Raw genomic sequence first — 18205 nt, 5'->3', positions numbered from 1 at the left:
CCTGTCAGGTCTCATTTAGGAACTCGAACGTTCTGAAAATATTGGCTACAAGAGGGGGCTGTGCCTGCTGGAAGATTCCTCTCGAGGAGTGACGCTAATCCAAGCTGACAGGGGTATCTCTCTTTTTAAACCAAAGAGGCAGACAGTGCAAATTGCTCTTCTGGGATTGATGGCCCGGGATGCTACCTTGGTAGGCCCCTAGCAGCTCCACCCCCTGGAGTCAGTAGAGAGGCAGATGGTGCCCCTCCCACCCACCCTCATCAGGGCAAACAGCAAACAGAGCCGGAAGTGGGACCGTCGGAAATGCATTGTTTGAGCCCATTTAACCTTTCCACAAATGGGAAACTGAGGCCCAGAGAAAGGATATACAGAATTCCTTCAGCCAGTGGGAAGTCTCAGAACATTCCCTGCCTCCTCCTGCCACTGAGGAGGTGCTTGGCTACCTCCAAGGCCAGGGAGCCCAGACAGGGGCTGCAGTTCCCTGACACTTTACCTTACAAGGATGTCCCCAAGTCCAGTGAGTGTCCATGAGTATGCTCTTTGGGGTTTCTGAGTCCTGGTCTTCTGGGCAGATAAATGACAGGTACCATAAAAGATGAGAGAGAGTCACTGTCCTCACTACTGCACTAGATAAGGAGGTACGTGAGTGTCCAGTCAGTTTTTAGTGGGATGACATTCCCCAAATCAACTGGAGGGACATAAGGCCAGCTAGCAGACATTCACCCAAAGAGTGAAGACACTGGCCCTCCCACCTGGAGGTTTACAGCATCACCTCTGTCGTCATCCAGAACAATCTGACACCAGTCAGTCATCATGGTTCACGCTGAAATAAATTGTGGGACCTTCGTGATGTGGAACACTGCTTGGTAATAAAAAGGAACTGGTGAGGTCAGCGGCAATGTGGAAGAATCCACCGCATTAGTCTAAGTGAGAGAAGCAGGACGCTGAGAGCCATATCTACACAGGATTCCACTCTTATGACATTCTGAAAACAGTGAAACAAGAGACCTAACAGTCAAGTTGGGCTTGGTGGCTGGGGCCTACCATGTACTCAGGAGGAGCTGAGGGAGGAGGATTGCAAGTTCAAGGCCTGTCTGGGATATAGGGTGGGTTCAAGGCTAGCTTGGTCTCCTTAGTGAGACCTTATCTTAAAATAAAAAATTTAAAAGAAAAAATGACTGGGGCTGTAGCTCAGAGGTAGAGCCCTGGCCTAGCATGCCAGAGGCTGTGAATTCCAATCCTAACATTGTAGACAGATCAGCGGTTGCCAGGTACAGAGCAGAGGGAGCAGCTGTGCTTGCAAAAGAGCCTGGAGGCAATCTGGGGAGCAACAGGAATGTTCTAGAAGCTACATCATGACAATGAATTAGCATCATGACTGAGTCATAGCTGACTTGGGTGAACTGCACCGTATGGAATCCAGCATGGGAAGACGGCATGTAGGTTATAATTCAGAATCGGACATCTTAAAAATATTGAACAAAAGCTTGATGAAATACCCAAACTGAAGCCGACTAGGAACGGATCAGCAACTGCCACCCCTTGCTGAAAAATTATGTCCATGTTGTAAAGACACAAAGTCCCAGGAGAGGGTCTGATTGGCTGACTTTGGCCATGAACTAGAATTGGAAAAGATCACTTGATTATCAGTCCCAGGAACTTATAGGAAGGGACCATTATCCAGCTGCAAAACACTGGACCAGCAGCTGTGTCTATAGAGGGTACTATCATGTAGAAGCTCACATGTGCTGGGGGCTCTGATCCAGGGCTCAATCAATGTTCTCCCAGGTGTGAACCAGGCCTCCCATCCCCCAGAACGACGGTGGGATCCAGCCCCAGTGTGTGGCACTGATGGTTGCTACAGGTATATAAGCCCTCAGGAGGCTCGGGATACATGCTGTAGACAGTGTAGAGAATGTGTTTAAATTAGCAGGACAACCTCAACAGGGGCCCTAGAGGCTCATTTGTTTCCATGAAAGAAAGTGCGCTTGGCTCTGTCTGACTGAACTGGGTGTGTCTGGCAGACAGGGCCTTGAGTCAGAGGGAGGGATGAGCCCAGTAACCCCCGCAGAATCCAGGCAGAGGATCCCAGCATCCCAGGCAGCACCACTGGCCTTGGAAGCGTGGATGGTCACCTATGTCCATACTCAGATGGTTTTCTCCTGTATTCCAGCAGTATTGATGGCCATCCTCAGCACATCTCTTCTGTGCTCTGTGACCTTGGACTGTTCGCTTCACCTCTGGCTTGCGTTATAGAAAGTGACTGTCCTCTAGCCGGGCGGTGGTGGCGCACGCCTTTAATCCCAGCACTCGGGAGGCAGAGCCAGGTGGATCTCTGTGAGTTCGAGGCCAGCCTGGGCTACCAAGTGAGTCCCAGGAAAGGCACAAAGCTACACAGAGAAACCCTGTCTCAAAAAACCAAAAAAAAAAAAAAAAAAAGAAAGTGACTGTCCTCAACACTTCGGGGGACTTGAGTCTGAGGAGGTGGAGTGGTCAAGCAGCAAGCATCATTAATCCCAGCCTCTGGAGCAGAGCCAAGTGAATCTCTGCGAGTTCAGAGCCAGCCTGGTCTACATAATGAGTTCTAGGCCAGCGTAGTGAGACCCTGACTAATTTTTGTTTTTGTTTTTTTTTTTGAATACACAAACAGGGCTGTGAAGTGTACAGAAGCTCAGTGAACTGTCAGGAAACCACAAGCTTCAGATGTGGGGCCCCTGAATCTCCTCTTTCTTCCTAGCTCCATTGTGGCTTTGGCAGGAGAGATGGTGCCAGTTTCGACAGCAGTATTTTCCGGGTTCGCTGTGGGGGTAGAGGAAGTGTGCCCCTTCTCTTATCTCTGTACCTCATCTGCCCACGTTACCAGTGCTCCTCCACCCTGGAGAATCCCCATGTTTTGTGAAAGCTCCATTCTGAGAGTGCAGAACAGGCCATTCATTCCCAAATTAACCTTCACCTAAGTGGGCGGAGGATCATCTCTCCACTTAAAAATGTTTTCTCCTCCCAGGGAACACTGAAACCTTTAAGGGCAGCACCACACCCCCAGTCTGGGCCAGGGCCCTCCCAGCACTGTGGGCCGCTTGGCTGGATTTTTCCAAATCCTCCCCTGCATGTTTACATTCACACAGTGAGCGCATGTTTGCTGTCTGTCCCCACACAACAGGGCTGGTCTGTGGAGACCCCACCCCCGCTCTGCAAATTGCTCTCTGCTCAACACTGAGACTCTGAATTTTTTTTTTTTTTTAAACTGAGGAGGATTTAATTTAGGGCCAAGCTAGACGAGAGCTCTGCCACTGAGCCACACTCCTAGCCCTATCTTGTCTTTTAAAAAATTCGTGGGTATGTGTGTGTGTGTATGTTGTGTGTGTATGTGGGGTGTGTGTGTGTGTAATGTGTGTGTATGTGTGTGTGTAATGTGTGTGTATGTGGGGGGGATGTGTATATGTGTGTGGTGTGTGTGTGTATGTGGGGTGTGTGTGTGTGATGTGCGTGTTATGTGTGGTGTGTGTGTAATGTGGGGGGGATGTGTGTGTGGGTGTGTATGTGTGTGTGGGTGTGTATGTGTGTGTGGGTGTGTGTATGTGTGTGTATGTGTGGTATGTGTGTGTATGTGTGGTGTGTGTGTGTATGTGTGGTGTGTGTGTATGTGTGGTGTGTGTGTAATGTGTGTGTATGTGTGTATGTGTGTATGTGTGGTGTGTATGTGTGGTGTGTGTGTGGTGTGTATTTGTTAGTCCAGATGTGTGCAAACACAAGTGAAGACAAGGTCCACATACAGTTTCTTTTCTTGCTTGCTCTTCATCTTCATTTAAAAAGATTGGGGGGGGGATGGGGGTGGCTGGGTTAAGAGCACTGGCTGCTCTTGCGGAGGATCTGAATTTGATCCCAGCACCCACAACTGTCTGTAACTCCAATTCCAGAGGATCCAGAGCTGCCTTCTGACCTCCAAAGGCACCAGACGCGGCACATGGTCATAGGTACCCTCAACCAAAACACCCATAAGCAGAAAATAAAAAAAATAAATCTTTAAAAAGTGTCTAATTATTTGACAATTTCATAATGCTCACATTGAGTTTTCATCCCTTCATCTCTCTCATCCCTCTTTCTCTTGCTAAAATTCTTCCTTTCTTTTTCTTTCTTTCTTTCTTTCTTTCTTTCTTTCTTTCTTTCTTTCTTTCTTTCTTTCTTTCTTCCTTCCTTCCTTCCTTCCTTCCTTCCTTCCTTCCTTCCTTCCTTCCTTCCTTCCTTCCTTCCTTTTTCTTTTCTTTTCTTTTTTTTTTTTTTTTTTTTTTTTTTGGCTTTTTGAGACAGGGTTTCTCTGTGTAGCTTAGTGACTTTCCTGGAACTCACTCTGTATCCCAGGCTGGCCTCAAACTCAAGAGATCCACCAGTGCTGGGATTAAAGGCGTCCCCTCTTACTTCAGTGTACACACACACACACACACACACACACACACACACACGATCTACTTAGTTTAACTGTGGTTGCTACATGAACATGAGTAGGAGGCTGGAATGTGGGCGACTGTGCAATGACACCCCCCCCTGCACCCCCCAAGCACTGTCCCCAGACGTCAGTGAAAGGTCAGGCCTTGTGAGCTCCTCTCTCCCACCCTCCCGCTGACATGTCTGCCTTCGTTTTTTGAGACTGGGTCTCTCACTAAACCTGAACTGTATGGTTTGGCTGGGCTGGCTGACCACTGAGCTTCAAGGTTCTGCCTGTCTGAGCCCACCCCAACCCCAGTGCTGGGATTATGGGCACACTCCTGTGCCCAATTCTTATGTGGGTTCTGGGGAATCCAAACTGAGGTCCTCAGGCTTATTTCATAAGATTTTTACTGACTAAGCCATCTTGTCACCCCCCCACACACACCACCACTTCCTCTTTTTTCAGTTGCTAAGTAACATTCCTGGACGTGGCTTATTCATCAAACCCTCTCTTGGGCACCTAAGTCGTGGCTGACTTTTGATAGAGCAATCAGTGCTGGACAAAGTGAGTCTCGAGCTCTTTCATGGATGTGGGTCTGAGGAGGTAGGGGGATCCTGTTGATTCGAAGATGTCAACTGGGACTGGTAAAATGGGTCGGCAGGTGAAGGCTCTTGTCCCCAGGGTTAACAACTGAGTTCAGTCCTCAGAACCGGTGTTATGAAAGGCGAGAACTGACTCCCGTTAATTGTCCTCTGACCTCCATGTGTGCGCTGTGGCACTGGTGTGTCCTCACACCTACACAAATAAAGAAATAAATGTAACTTGAAGAAGGCCTAGGGGTGTGAGAGGAGCTTCACATTTCAGGTCTGAAAACTCCTGCACACTGCTGGCCAGATGTGCACTGTGTGTGTGTGTCAGCGCTTGTCCAGGCTTCCGAGCTTAGGTCTGGCTTTCTGCTTTTGTTGTAGTCATCCACCAGTTCCCTCACATCCTGTTGTTACATGTGTATTATTAGCTCCAAATCACACATAAGAAAAAAGCCATCCATTTAAGGTGGTTTTGGCAGATTCACAGGTTTGGGCAGCATCCACCACACTCTAATTTTATAATACTTTCTTTATGTGCCCGAAGAAATCCCTCACTCATTACCCATCATCCCTTGGCTTTTGGTGGTAAAGATCCACTCTGTCTCCAAGGATCTGCCTGTCCTGGTGTCAGCTAGGCACAGCTCGGTGGCCCCAGGTTGGTTGTGGTGGCTGGTTCCTTTATCCACATGCAGTCCTGAGTTCCCAGTCTCAGTACTCTCGTCTTTCTTTTTCCCAATAATCAGCCTCTTCTGTGAGTGCTCAAGGCCTACCAAGTATGGTGGTAGACTCAAAAGCCTGTGAGTTCGGTCCTCTTGTCACTGCCCACCTTACAGAGGAGGAAACTGAGGCTCGGAGTAGTTGAGGCTGGAGAGAATACAGGGAAAGTTAGAGGGCCACGAGGAGGGATGCAGATGTGATTTCAGTCTGTCACTGGCTGGAATCAGTATTTCTTCAAAACTGACAGCTGTGAAGATTGCCTGAATAGAGGCAAAAAAGAGGTACCCCTTTCTGGTGATACCTCGAACACAATTGTTAAAATGGCCAATGAACCAGCCAGAACACAGTGTGACCTAATCACACTGCCTTCTGTAAACCTGTGTGCTTCTACGATGCTCACAGACATGGCTATGACTGTATTTATAATTTTTTTAAATGTCTATTTTTCTTGCATTTTTATTTTTTTGAGACAGGGTTTCATGTAACTCAGGTTGGCCTTCAGTTTTTCCATATAGTTATACCTAAGATATTCAGATACAAATTCCTCTTTTCTTGTTGTTGTTGTTGTTGTTGTTGTTGTTGTTGTTGTTGTTGTTGTTCTTCTTCTTCTTCTTCTTCTTCTTCTTCTTCTTCTTCTTCTTCTTCTTCTTCTTCTTCTTCTTCTTCTTCGTTTTCTTTTGAGACAGGGTTTCTCTTTGTAGCCCTGGCTGTCCTGGAACTCACTCTGTAGACCACACTGGTCTCGAACTCACAGAGATCTGCCTGACTCTGCTTCCTAAGTGCTAGGATTAAAGGCGTGCGCCACCACCGCCCGGCTCCCCGCCGCCAGTCCTTTTCTTAATAAACTCCAACTTGGCTTCATTCTGGTTGCTCCTGGAATTCTTTGCCATCTGAGCCAAGATCCCAGCTGCACCTAAATGGACATCCCTGTGAGAAAATCCTGCTGGCATTGTTGAGTTGCTTCTCCCAAGCCTGATGACCCTGTGAGACACACCCAGGACCACAACAACAGTAGCTGGCAGAGCTGAACCTGGACCTAGCCTGAGTGACGTTGCTGGGCTGTGACGTTGCTAGTGGTAACGGGCCTGCAGGCCAGTTACTGCTAATTGTCATTTGACAGACTCTGTAATCTCGGGGAGATGGACCTCTGGGCATGCCTCTGGGGAAGTACCTTAATTGCCATAGTCAATTGATATGAGAAGACCTGCCCACTGTGGGAAGCACCATTCCTTGACTGAGACTCTGAACCGTGTGGAGAAGGGGTTGGGCAGACAGTGGCATGCGTTCACCTCTCCTTCTTCCTGGCTGTAGATGTAATATGGTTAGCTGCTTCAAGCTGCTGACCCCAAACTTCCTCCAAAATGATGGATTCTAATGTTGACCTGCGAGCTAAGGTAAGCCTTCTCCTCTTAAGCTGCTCTTGCCAGAGGATTTTATCACAGGAACAGGAGAAAAGCGAAGACAGGAAGGCTGGAAGGGTATCTCAGTGGGTACGGTATCTGCTGGGCAAGCACTAGGACCGGAGCATTACGTCAAAGCTGAATGCCGTGGTAAACACCTATATGCAACCCCGGTGCTGGTAGGGCGGAGACAAAGACATTCAACATTGGCCTCAGGATGGAGTGCTGGTGGCCTTCCAGTCAGAGCACCACTGTTCTCCACCCTTCACCCCCCTGCAGCCTAGACATGCTGTCCTCTCCAAAGGCTTGCAGGGTCTGTCCACCCCATGACATTTCCACACATCCCCCATGCTAATGGCCCCACCGCACCATCGGCTCAGCTCAGGGGAGTGGCCCGGCTGCCCTGGGTGCCTCATACCAGATACTGCTCATCCCTGTTAGTCACAGCTGCTAGAAGAGGGAAAGCCTGCTAGTACCCCATCCTTGTCCCACCCTTTCATGCAGCGCAGGGTCAGCTCCGGCCCAGGGACCTTTGCCCTATGGGAATAGACAATGTCTGGGAGCCCAGTCATGCTGTGTGACCTCAGGTTTGCTCAGTCTCTGACTTGAATCTTCCCCTATGCCTTTCCTTCTTCAGTTTTTCCCAACTCGTCCCTTTTTCTGTAAGGTCACAGACATTTCAGACTCCCACAGCAAATGACAGACCATAGGTCAGACGCATGAGCCGCAGCCCTGAGGGCCTCCCTTGCTGCGGGCTGTGGGACTGGACAGATACAGGCCCCCGAGGGCTTCCCTGGGCCAGGTGGAGTCGAAGCTGACCCGAGTCCTAGAACAGTCAGCCTGTCTTTTAGCTAAAGCACTTGACTATGTGACGTCAGGCATGCCGTTTCCCCTCTTGGGCCTCTGTTACCTCATTTCACAAATGACAAAAGGCACATAGCGAGGCTTCCAGAGGATACATGACCATACATGGAGGAGTCAAGTATCCCAAGCTCACCTTTGTCACACCGTGAGACCCGGTCATCCCTTCAAGATGAGAGTCCCAGTTCTGAGGACTGTAAGACTCAGCACTCTGACCCAGGCACACAGAATCTCTGGGGGACAGGGAGCCATTGTTCCGCATTTGTGACCTGCTTCCCATCCCCGGGGAGCCCTACTTTGTGAGGAGTATCTTCATAAGGGAGTCGTTAGTGATGCTTACTGATTCTATATGTGTATGTGACCAACACCAGGCAGACAATATCTAATCCCCAAGCTGGGGACCCATCTGTTTCACAGAGGGAAGAACCAGAGCTCAGAGAGAGAGACACGGGACCCTGGTGACAGGACTGGGAACAGTCTCTGGGACCAGCTCTGCCCTGGCCCCTGCCTGCCACCTTCCCTGAAGCCAGCCCGGATTTGACTGACCAGCCCTGTTATGGCTCAAGGCCCTGAGTCACCCATGTAGCCACAGTTCTGTGGAAAGAGACAGAGAAAGGATGCAGGGCTGGCCACTGGGTGCGGGGCAAGTCTGCAGTTTTGTGCTGGGTCCCTTGCAGGCACCAGGAATAACTGATGGGGGGGGGGTCCTCCCACAATCTGCTCAGTGAGTCACTGCTAACTGCTGTACCTACCAGTCCTGTCCATGTCTGAGCCCACACGGACCTCTCAAACGCTTCATGGTGACACAATGCTTCCTTCCACCTTAAAGGTGGGAAACTGAGATACGATGATTAAGGGAAGCCCAAGCCACACCCCTGTTGGGGGAACCCAGACGGGACTTCAGGAGGATGGGCTGCCACCATAATAATAGGGACACTGTGGTGGCAAGAGTGATGGGCCTCCACATCAACCACAGCTGGTTGTGAGCCCTACGGCAGCAGCAGTAAGGGGCTGCTGGACAACTTCCCAGCATTCCTGTCTTCTGAGGCACAAAGGGTGGCGGCAGAGGTGGGAAGAATGTGCCCTCCTGGAATGGGAAAGGTCAGCAGAAGTGTCTCTACCCTTCTGATGTCAGGACTGACACCCTGGGGACACCTGGCCCTTAGGCCAGCCTGGGATCAAGAGTCCTTATGTGTTGAGCATTTTGACTATGCCCCATTCAAACTCGTGAGGAATGAATTCTTGTCCTTGCTCTTCACAGGACAGAATGGAAGCCCCCAGAGCTGAGATACCTTCATGAGCCCCTCGCTGTCAGGACCAGCATGGGCACTCAAGGTTAGCTTCTTAGCTGGCCGTCACTCATCAGCTCTTCCCTCTGATCCTTCACCAGCCACGGGGAGCAATTCCATAACAACAAGAATAAAGTGGGGTGACCCCAGGGCTCCCAGAAACTGTGTGGGTTAGTCCTGGCATCCCAAGTGACATTCAAATAGATCCTCAGGGTGTCCTCTCGGCCCAAAGCGGTGAGTCATGCAAAGAAAAAGAGCTAGTGGGGGACCCACAGGCCTGTCCCTCTCCAGGAAGCTCCCACTCAGGCTTCGTGGTGGTAAGGGAGTGTGGCACGCCGTCACCAGAGAAGCCAGGATGGGAGCTGGTCTGTGGGAAGTCAGAGGTACCGTCCCTGGAAGGGGGTTCTTCCTGCCTTAGTTCACGGTGGGCTAGCTACAAAGAAGGGGAACACAGGGAGGGAGAGAGGAAAGAAGGGAATAGGTGAGTGGATGGGAGGGCAATGGGTGGGTGGGGGATTAACGGAATGAGTGACTGGGTGGGACAGGAAGGATCTGGGTGTCTGTGGGTGTCCACAAGCCAGTACCTGCGCCTCGGTCTGCCAAAGAGTCTATAAGCTCCCACATCCAGATACCTACTCATTTGAGGGCTATATGTGGCTTAGTGGGAACCCAACATCATGTCTTGTCTGTATCCTGGCTGATCTCTAAGCTTCCAATGTGATTTAATGTCAGATGTGATCTAATCACTGCGTGTCCAAAATTGTTAGTGGATTCTGTGGGGCTATGCATGGATCTCTACGTCTGCCTGCTTGATTGTGTGTCTGCCCTGTGTGCATGTGCGTGTGGTGTACGTGTGTGTGTGTGTGTGTGTGTGTGTGTGTGTGTGCATACACGTGTGTGGAGGGGTGCGGGTTCTTGGTCACTGATCTGGCCTGTGATTCACATCTGTGTGTTTAGGGGCCCTGATCTGATCTGGGTGTACTTCGCGGTGCAGGGGTCTGTTCCGAGGTCGCCCTCTGTCCGGCAGGGGGCGCCCCTGGCCGTCTTGGTCTCCGGACTGACTGCCCGGAGTGTCCGCTCCGCCCCGCCCCGCCCGGGCCCGCCCGGCCACGGGCTATAAGTTCGCGCCGCGCGGTTGGCCCGCAGCACCGCGCTTGGTGGTCCGCGCCCGAGTGTCCCGCCGCGTCCGAGCTGTCGCCGCTAACCTGGCCATGGCCGAGGGTGAGTGCCTGGGCCGCAAGGAAGTGGGGTCGGGAGCAGGCCGGGCAGTCTCCAAGTCCCCAGAGAAGAACAACAGGTGGGCCAGTGGCAGGGACCTTGCTGGCCCTAAATTGTCGGCCTCAATTCCCTGAACCCCGGCACAGCTGTTAGCCCTGTCCCCGAATGAGGTGAAAAGACTACCAGAAGGCGTACCTGGAAGGGTTAGGTACTGTTACCTTTCCCTAACTGCTCAGTTCGAGCTGCGTCCCTGCTGTGTGCCAGGTACAGGGATGCTGGCAGGCGTGGGGTACTTGGCTTTCCTTGGTGCCTGGAGAGGGGCGCAGCCTTCCTGACCGATTCTGTGGCCTCAAGTCGAAGGGACATTCCAGCATTTGGTGGAACACCGCGGAAGCCAGGCCTGTTCTCTGAGGTCCCTTTAAGTTCGTGTTCTCCAAGCCTGGACCTTGGCCACCTGTTGAAACTTGGTGTTCCCTGCTGTAATTTAGGGACTGTAGTACCAGCCTTGGTGCTCCCACGAGGGCTGAGAAGAGTGGGAAGGGTCCAGGGTCCTGTTCATTTCCTGCCCGCTGCCTTCGTGTGGCATGTGCTCACATATGTATCGGGGAAGCACACGGACACACATGGGCCAGGACTTGGACGATGGAAGATGTTCCTAACACTGTCAGAGCAGAATCCCAGGTGACTGCTGAGTCAAGTCCGTTCAGGGATGGCATCTGTCTGCACTGTGACCTCATGGAAGGGACCTGGGGCAAGGAGAGAGGGGACATGAAGAGGAACCGAGGGGAAGTTCCAGAGGACTAGCCCTACTGTGTGGCCTTGGTCACTTCCTTCTCTGGAACCCCAACAGGCTGTGATATGTCACCCAAGGGGCTGCTTATTCCCAAGTCAGTTTCCCATCCCTATTTCCAAAAGCTAAGGCACCTGGGAGATGGCCCAGGCCTTGGGGATCCCTCCAGCAGGGGCCCCCGGCCCAGAAGGCCTGAGCCCATGAGTTCTGTGATTCTGTCTGCTGTACCCTCAGCATGTGGGTGGGGTACTGCACCCTGTCTCGCAGGCTGAGGGATGGTTACCCCCCAGGGTCTCTAGAGAGACATCCTCTTTCCCACCTGCCCTAGCCTTGCAAGGTTGAGGATTTTGTGGGTCTGTCCTGCCTCAATGACAATGGCATTAACTTCTCTGCTGTGGTGAGGCGATTACCAGGACAGCCTTTGAGTCCTGCTCCAAACCAAAGTAGCCACCTGCTGTGGGGCCAGGATCACTCATTTCATTTGAGGTGAAGCCGGCTGCACCTCTGGGACATTTCCCCTCAATCTGGAATTCTTGCACAGCAGGAGGCCTGAGCCCTGGGCTGGATGACTTTGGGCCAATCCACACCCTGGGCCTTGGTTGGACCACATGTCCTTCACTGGCTCGACAGCTCTGAGAGTGTTATGCCCACCCCCGACCTGAAGGACTCCCCAGTCCTGGCCATGAGCTTGTTCAGACTCCCACACACACCTGTCACCTTGTGCCTGCCCAGGTCCTCAGCTCCTTCTGGAACAGAAAAATAGAGCTTCCACTCCAAATGCCTCTCTCCTGGGCTGGGCCCTCTCTTTACTTGGTAGCACCTTTTGAGGTTTTGGAGAAGGGAGCACAGAGAGGTAGGGACACTTGTCTAGGATCCCAAAGCAGTATAGTAGAATGAAAATGTAGGTCTGTAATACTCGCTAACTGTCCTTTTTTTTTTTTGTTTGTTTGTTTTTGTTTTTCGAGACAGGGTTTCTCTGTGTAGCTTTGCGCCTTTCCTGGGACTCACTTGGTAGTTCAGGCTGGCCTCGAACTCACAGAGATCCACCTGGCTCTGCCTCCCGAGTGCTGGGATTAAAGGCGTGCGCCACCAACTGTCCTTTTAAAATCTTTTGTTTTGGAGAATACTGGACATCTATGAAGTAGAGAGGGTAGCACAATGCAATAAATTCTTCTGCTCTCAGCCTGTGCCTGCCTCCAGCCCCTCTGATGGTCTTGGGGAGAAAATCTCGTGTCATATCAGCTGTGAGTCTATCAACACCTGCCATCAAAAATAAGGACTCTGCTTCACAGTAGACAAGTGAGCAGAGTCCCTGGAGGTCTCTGTTCTGTTACGGTTTCAATTCCCAGCTGTCTCCTGCACATAGGAAATGTTTTCAAATCATCTTGTAAAGTCAGTCTTAGTAAGTGCGGCACCTGCAACCACCCCCGGTTTCTCATCATGGGGCCTCCCCCGAGCTTTTAGACTTGCTTTGTTGTTGTTTGTTTGTTTGTTCTCTCTAGCAGTTGATGTGTTAGGGAAAACAGATCCTTTGCTGAAGGTCTCCCAGAGTCTGAATTTCGTTGGCCGTGCCCTGGTCCGGTCCTCTAGCCTGCTCCTTAGTCTATGGTATTTCCTGTACATTGAAAGTTGGGTCTGAATCAGACAGGATGGCACAGGCTGTCTTCAGGCAGGAGGAAAAGGACTTTAAGGCCAGGCTGGGCTCCATAGTGAGGCTTTGTGTAACAAGAGGGGAAGGGGAGGGAGGGAAAGGACTAGAAGGGAGAAGAGGAGCGGAGGGAGGGGGAAAGGTATTTGGCTCTGGCAGCAAATGCTGAGTAACTCCAGTAGGTTCCACCAAAGACCCCTTGAAGCTTGTGAGCATGTGGTAGGCTGTGTGGACCAGGTGCCTGTGCATTAACTACTGTGTTGGGCTTCACACATACCAACATTTTTAATGCTTGCCATGGCCCTATAAGGTAGGTCCTGGAAACTGAGGCCCAGAAATTTTGAATTGTTGGAGATCCCATGACTGGGGCATAACAGAGGTCCCTTCTGCTGCAAGCATGGCCTTGTGATTAAAAATGCTGGAGATTGCCGGGGTGGTGGTGGTGCACGCCTTTAATCCCAGCACTCCAGAGGCAGAGCCAGGCGGATCTCTGTGAGTTCGAGGCCAGCCTGCACTACCAAGTGAGTTCCAGGAAAGGTGCAAAGCTACACAGAGAAACCCTGTCTCGGAAAAAACAAAAACAAACAAAAAACCCACTGGAGACAGTTAACCTTGGCAGACTTCTGTGACCCTGGAAAACTATGGGATTGAAAGGATTGGGGCTGTACCTCACAGAGGTGAGAGAGTGTCGCCAGGGTCTAGAGAAGGTCACAGGGGTGCAGAGCCCCGTATTACAGAGAGTGGGATCGTATCACTGAAGACCACAGCCCCCTGAGAGATGCCATAGTGACTCATGCCTGTCCCTGTTTCTGTCTCTGTAGAGTTGATCCTGGAGAGGTGTGACTTGGAGATACAGGCCAATGGCCGTGACCACCACACGGCTGACCTGTGCCACGAGAAGCTGGTGCTGCGGCGTGGCCAGCGCTTCCGGCTGACACTGTACTTTGAGGGCCGTGGCTATGAGGCCAGCGTGGACAGTCTTACATTTGGTGCTGTGACAGGTGGGTACCTTTGATCTCCTCTGTGTCCTGCTCCTGGTGGGCACAGGACAGATGAATTCCAGTCCCGTTTCATGGTCTCTCCCATCCAGTGAGAATCTCAGCTGTCATTGGCCCCATTTCACAGATGAGAAACTGAGGTCCAGAATGGAAGAGGGAGTGGCCACCTCAGGCCACCCAAGCCTGTATACTGGATTTCCACATTCCACAGCTTTCTGTCTTGGAGGTTCACCACAATCCTGTAGGTGACTTTTCTGTCCCTCCAGCCAATTCCCAAATAACCACACAGAGACTTATTATTAATTATAAATGATTGGCCAATAGCTTAGGCTTGTCTCCAGCCAGCTCTTACAACTTAAATTAACCCATTTCTATTAATCTATATGCTGCCTCATCTATGAACTTTCCATGTTGCTTCTTCCAAGTCTGGCTTGCAACTCCTCCAACTCTGCCTTCTTTCTTCCCAGCATTCTCTCTGCCCTGAAAATCTTGTCTAGCTATTGGCCAATCAGTTTTTTAATAACAATGAGAGCAACCCATCTTCACAGTGTACAAAAGGATTATTTCATAGCATAATCCAGCATGTTTCCCACACCAAACAACTTTCCTGTCTCTTCTCACCAAGACTTCCTAGAACCTACCAGGCCTCTGGGATCTGGCTTAAACCAGTTCTGGGTAGGGGGGAAAGAGTCCTACTAGAGGAAGGGTGGACTGCTGACCTGCTGTGTGACATCAAGACAAGACACGTAGCCTCTCTGAGCCTGAGTTTCATCAGCAATTCACACTGGAGGGTTAAGTGAGATGGCCCAGGAATTGTCTTGTGGCTATTGATGACTGCTGCTTGTCTTATTCCAGGGGCTCCTGGGATGGGCAACAAGATGTTGGACCCTGTCCACCCTGTTCCCAATCTCTCTGCTTGACTAACCTAGGGAACTGGCCTTGAGTGCCAAATCAGTTGTCTGGCTTCTGGTGGGAACCACTCCCTTGAGGTCAGCAAGGGGCCACCTGGCTGGGATTCTGGCCCAAGGGTGTGAAAGGCCAGCTTTCTTCGGTCTTTGGGGGTAGAAAGAGTGGCAGGCAGGAGCTGCCGACCCAGCCCAGCTGAGGCCCTTTTTATCTGAGGGCCGTTTGATACGCTTATCTCGGGGTTTGCAGGCTGCCAAGATATCCCCCCATCCCTTCCTCCTCCCTCCTCATCCGCAGATGAAGCCATTACCAGGGGCACCCCACACCAGCACCCACCAAAGGGTCTTAGCCCGTCTCTGGCCTTCCAGCCCCTGCAGAGTAGGGTAATATGGGCTTGTGAGGGCTGGATCATGCTTGGAAAGGGGACCCACAGACTGGAGCAGTCCACATGCCTACTCAAATGCCGCCAGTATGGAAGCAAAATGGGTTCCCATGTTGTAGACAGGGAGCTGAGGTAAGGCTAGATGCTTAAGTCACTCGCTCGGTGGGTCACGAAAGGGTTAGAAGGACAGCGGGTTTCAGTCCCTGACCCAGCTGTGAGTTGAGGCTCTCGGTCACTTAACCCCGTGTCCACCTGAGTGCCTGCCTGGCCTCGGTGTATTCCTCTGTGACATGGGTGACAGGTGAGCTGTCAGCCTAAGCAGCCTGTGAGCACCCACGTTCTCTCTCCTCCCTGACACAGACTCTTCCTTCTTCTGCGTGCGTCCCCATGGTTTGGGGAGTGTACAGAGGTACTTAGCATCCTGCATTCAGTGCTGGGAGGAACACTGACCTCCTGAACCCTGCAGCTAATCTCTGTTCACCAGTCCCCATGGGTCACTTCCATCTGTAGGCAGTCCTGGCTTCCCTGTCCACTATCCAAGACCCTCCCAGGTGCCTAGGAAGCCTAAGGGACAATACCAGGAAGCCAGGCTCCTACCTCCAGGCCAGGCTTGAGTCAGTGCCCAGCCCAAGCCTGGCTGGGGACGTCCTCCTCCATTAGAACTCTCTAGTTTATGCTCAGCCTGTCCTGCCATTTCAGGGAAACTGAGGCTGAGAGAAGGGAGAGAGCTAATCAAGTCACTCAGGGAAGGGATTTGTGGTCGTACCCCAGCTGTTTATTTTTCCCTAGGCAGTTTGGTGGTCTGCAGCAGGCTCAGGCCACAGCGGACAAACAGCCCTTGTCTTACAAGGAGCTTACAGGACGAAGCACTCCTCTTTGGAGGGTGGGGGCCTGAGATGAGGCCAGCCCAAGGGGGTGAAGGGAGCAGTTGTGAGGCTAACTGAAGGTGTTACCCTGTCACCATGGTCTGGGCAGTGCCAAGACCCCTTGGGTCTCTAAAATTACATGGGTCTAAAGTGGACCATCATTGGCATCCTTGACCTCACCAAGACTACCTTTGCAAGCCAGGAACTTGGCAAAGCCAGCTATGGAAGCAGTGGTGGGACCAGGGGACAGTGTGTCCTGGCCTGTCCCCCAGCAAGTCCTCTTGGAAGAAAGGGGTGTGTGTGTATGTGAGTGCGTGTGTGTGTGTGTGTGTGTGTGTGTGTGTGTGTGTGTGTGTGTGTGTGTACACATGCAAGTACATGCGTGACTGTTCCCAGATAGAGAGGTGGGATGTGTACTTCCTGCCCTGCCCTAGGGAGGGTATGTCAACAGAGACAGTGGCAGTGGGACCTGGCCCAGGCAGGTTACCAGAGTGACCAGATCATTGATCATCCAAACAGGGACATTTCTGAGAAGGGAAGGGCGATGGTCAGGTTGTGCCGGGCTGCAAGCATAATTAGGACTGAGCCACCCTGCCCACTCCTAACCAGCCGTCCTCCCTTTGCCTCAGTTTCCACATTTGTGGAGTGATTGCGTTGTGCTCAAAGTGCCCTGTGTCAGAGCCCTCAGAGCCCCGCTGTCTGGCCTGACAACTCAGATATCTCAAGGTCTTTGGAGGGAGCATGTCTGAGGACTGTCCCTGCTCTGAATGCTTTCCATGCCCCCCCCCAACCCTCCAACTGTTCCAGGACGCAGTGGTGAGAATAATAGGCCATAGTAACTATTTACTGAGCACTTACTGTGTGCCAGGCTTGCCTTCTGGAAACTTCTTGGCAACCTTGGAAGGAATGACTTCATTTCATAGATAGAGAAAGGCCCCATTTCACAGACGGGAACTCTGGCTTGGAGAAACAAAGTCCCTTGCTACAAGGTTGTAAGCCAGTTTCAAACTTGAGACTGGACTTTCTGGGGCATGTGACCCACACTTGTTTCTTCGATGAAGATACTATGGGTCCGAGAAGCCTGGGTTCTTGCCTTAGATTGCACAGTGCTGGATTGGGGTAGAGGTGGGAACTGAACTCAAGGTAGCTCTCTTGAGTCTCAGGGCTAGCTGGCTCCTCTCCAAATGTCAGCTCTGGAAGTCAGGGAGGGTTTGAAAGCCTCCACCTCAACCCCTGGCACCCAGACAGCCTCTTGAGGCCTGTGTCATGCCTATTAGCTCACGGTTATATTTGGGCCTGGGTGCAGTGGTGTTGGCAGGCGGGGAGGAGAGGTGGAGGCTGGGAGGGAGCCCCTCGGTGAGTAGGCCCCAATATTGTCAGCAGCGGATGGCAGAGCCACAGGGAGGGCGTGGAGAAGTAAAAATAAACCTCCAGGCTGCCTCCCAGCTAGCCAGAAAGCTCCTCTGTTTCTCCACTCTCTACCCAAGGCCAAAGTGACCAGCCCTGCCCTCCTGTGACTCAGGCCTGCCTGCGTGGGCCAGGCCACCCCTTACCTGGAAGAGGTCTGTGCAGACCAGGACACAGGACCTTTGTAACTCACCCGGAAGCAGAATCTTTGGAAATGAAGCCATAGCCATGTGCACAGGGCTGTAGGGAAGTGGTGGCCCTCGTGCTGCCCATGGGATTTGAACCCATAACCAGAGAGTCCCCGGTAGGCCAATGCCCCACCCCCCAGCCTGTAGCCATGATCTCAGATGTTCAGGTTCTGTCTCAGGAGTGTGCAGCTATCCTGCAAGAGGAACAGTGGTGTACAGGAAAGGGGCTCAGAACTGTGTGGGTCCTTGGCAATGTCTGCCTTCGTTCCTGCTGGTGGCATGGACAAGCAAGCTGAGCCCGTCTGACATCACCTCGGATCCGAGGTGGACGGCCGCAACAACCCCAGGCTGTCCTGTCCTCTTTCTTGGAACTCTCTGATTGTAAACTCACTGTGAGCCTCTCTATGACTTTCCAGGTGGGCTTGCAATACCTACTCCACCAATGAGAAAACAGGTTTAGGGGGGTGTGGAGCCTCTTGGCAGAGTTCCTCCAGTGGCCAGAGGTGGAACTAGGTCTTGACC

The 18205-nt window shown here is 51.8% G+C and overlaps 1 protein-coding gene across 1 annotated transcript in view; it reads left to right on the top strand.

The window, feature by feature from the left end:
* Positions 1 to 10366: 10366 nt before the first annotated feature.
* Positions 10367 to 18205, top strand: part of Tgm2 (transglutaminase 2) — a 30423-nt gene continuing 22584 nt past the window's right edge. Inside the window, exons 1-2 of the mRNA XM_006971062.4 lie at positions 10367 to 10501; positions 13758 to 13937. Of these exons, the coding sequence (XP_006971124.3) occupies positions 10492 to 10501; positions 13758 to 13937 (190 nt within the window). The 5' untranslated portion in view covers positions 10367 to 10491. The remainder of the gene's footprint in view (positions 10502 to 13757; positions 13938 to 18205) is intronic.

This window comes from Peromyscus maniculatus, chromosome 4 (assembly GCF_049852395.1).
Source record: "Peromyscus maniculatus bairdii isolate BWxNUB_F1_BW_parent chromosome 4, HU_Pman_BW_mat_3.1, whole genome shotgun sequence".
In the NCBI taxonomy this organism is placed as follows: Eukaryota; Metazoa; Chordata; class Mammalia; order Rodentia; family Cricetidae; genus Peromyscus; species Peromyscus maniculatus.
The sequence above is the reverse complement of the archived record's forward strand: the minus strand, read 5'-3'. Positions and strand labels throughout refer to the sequence as shown.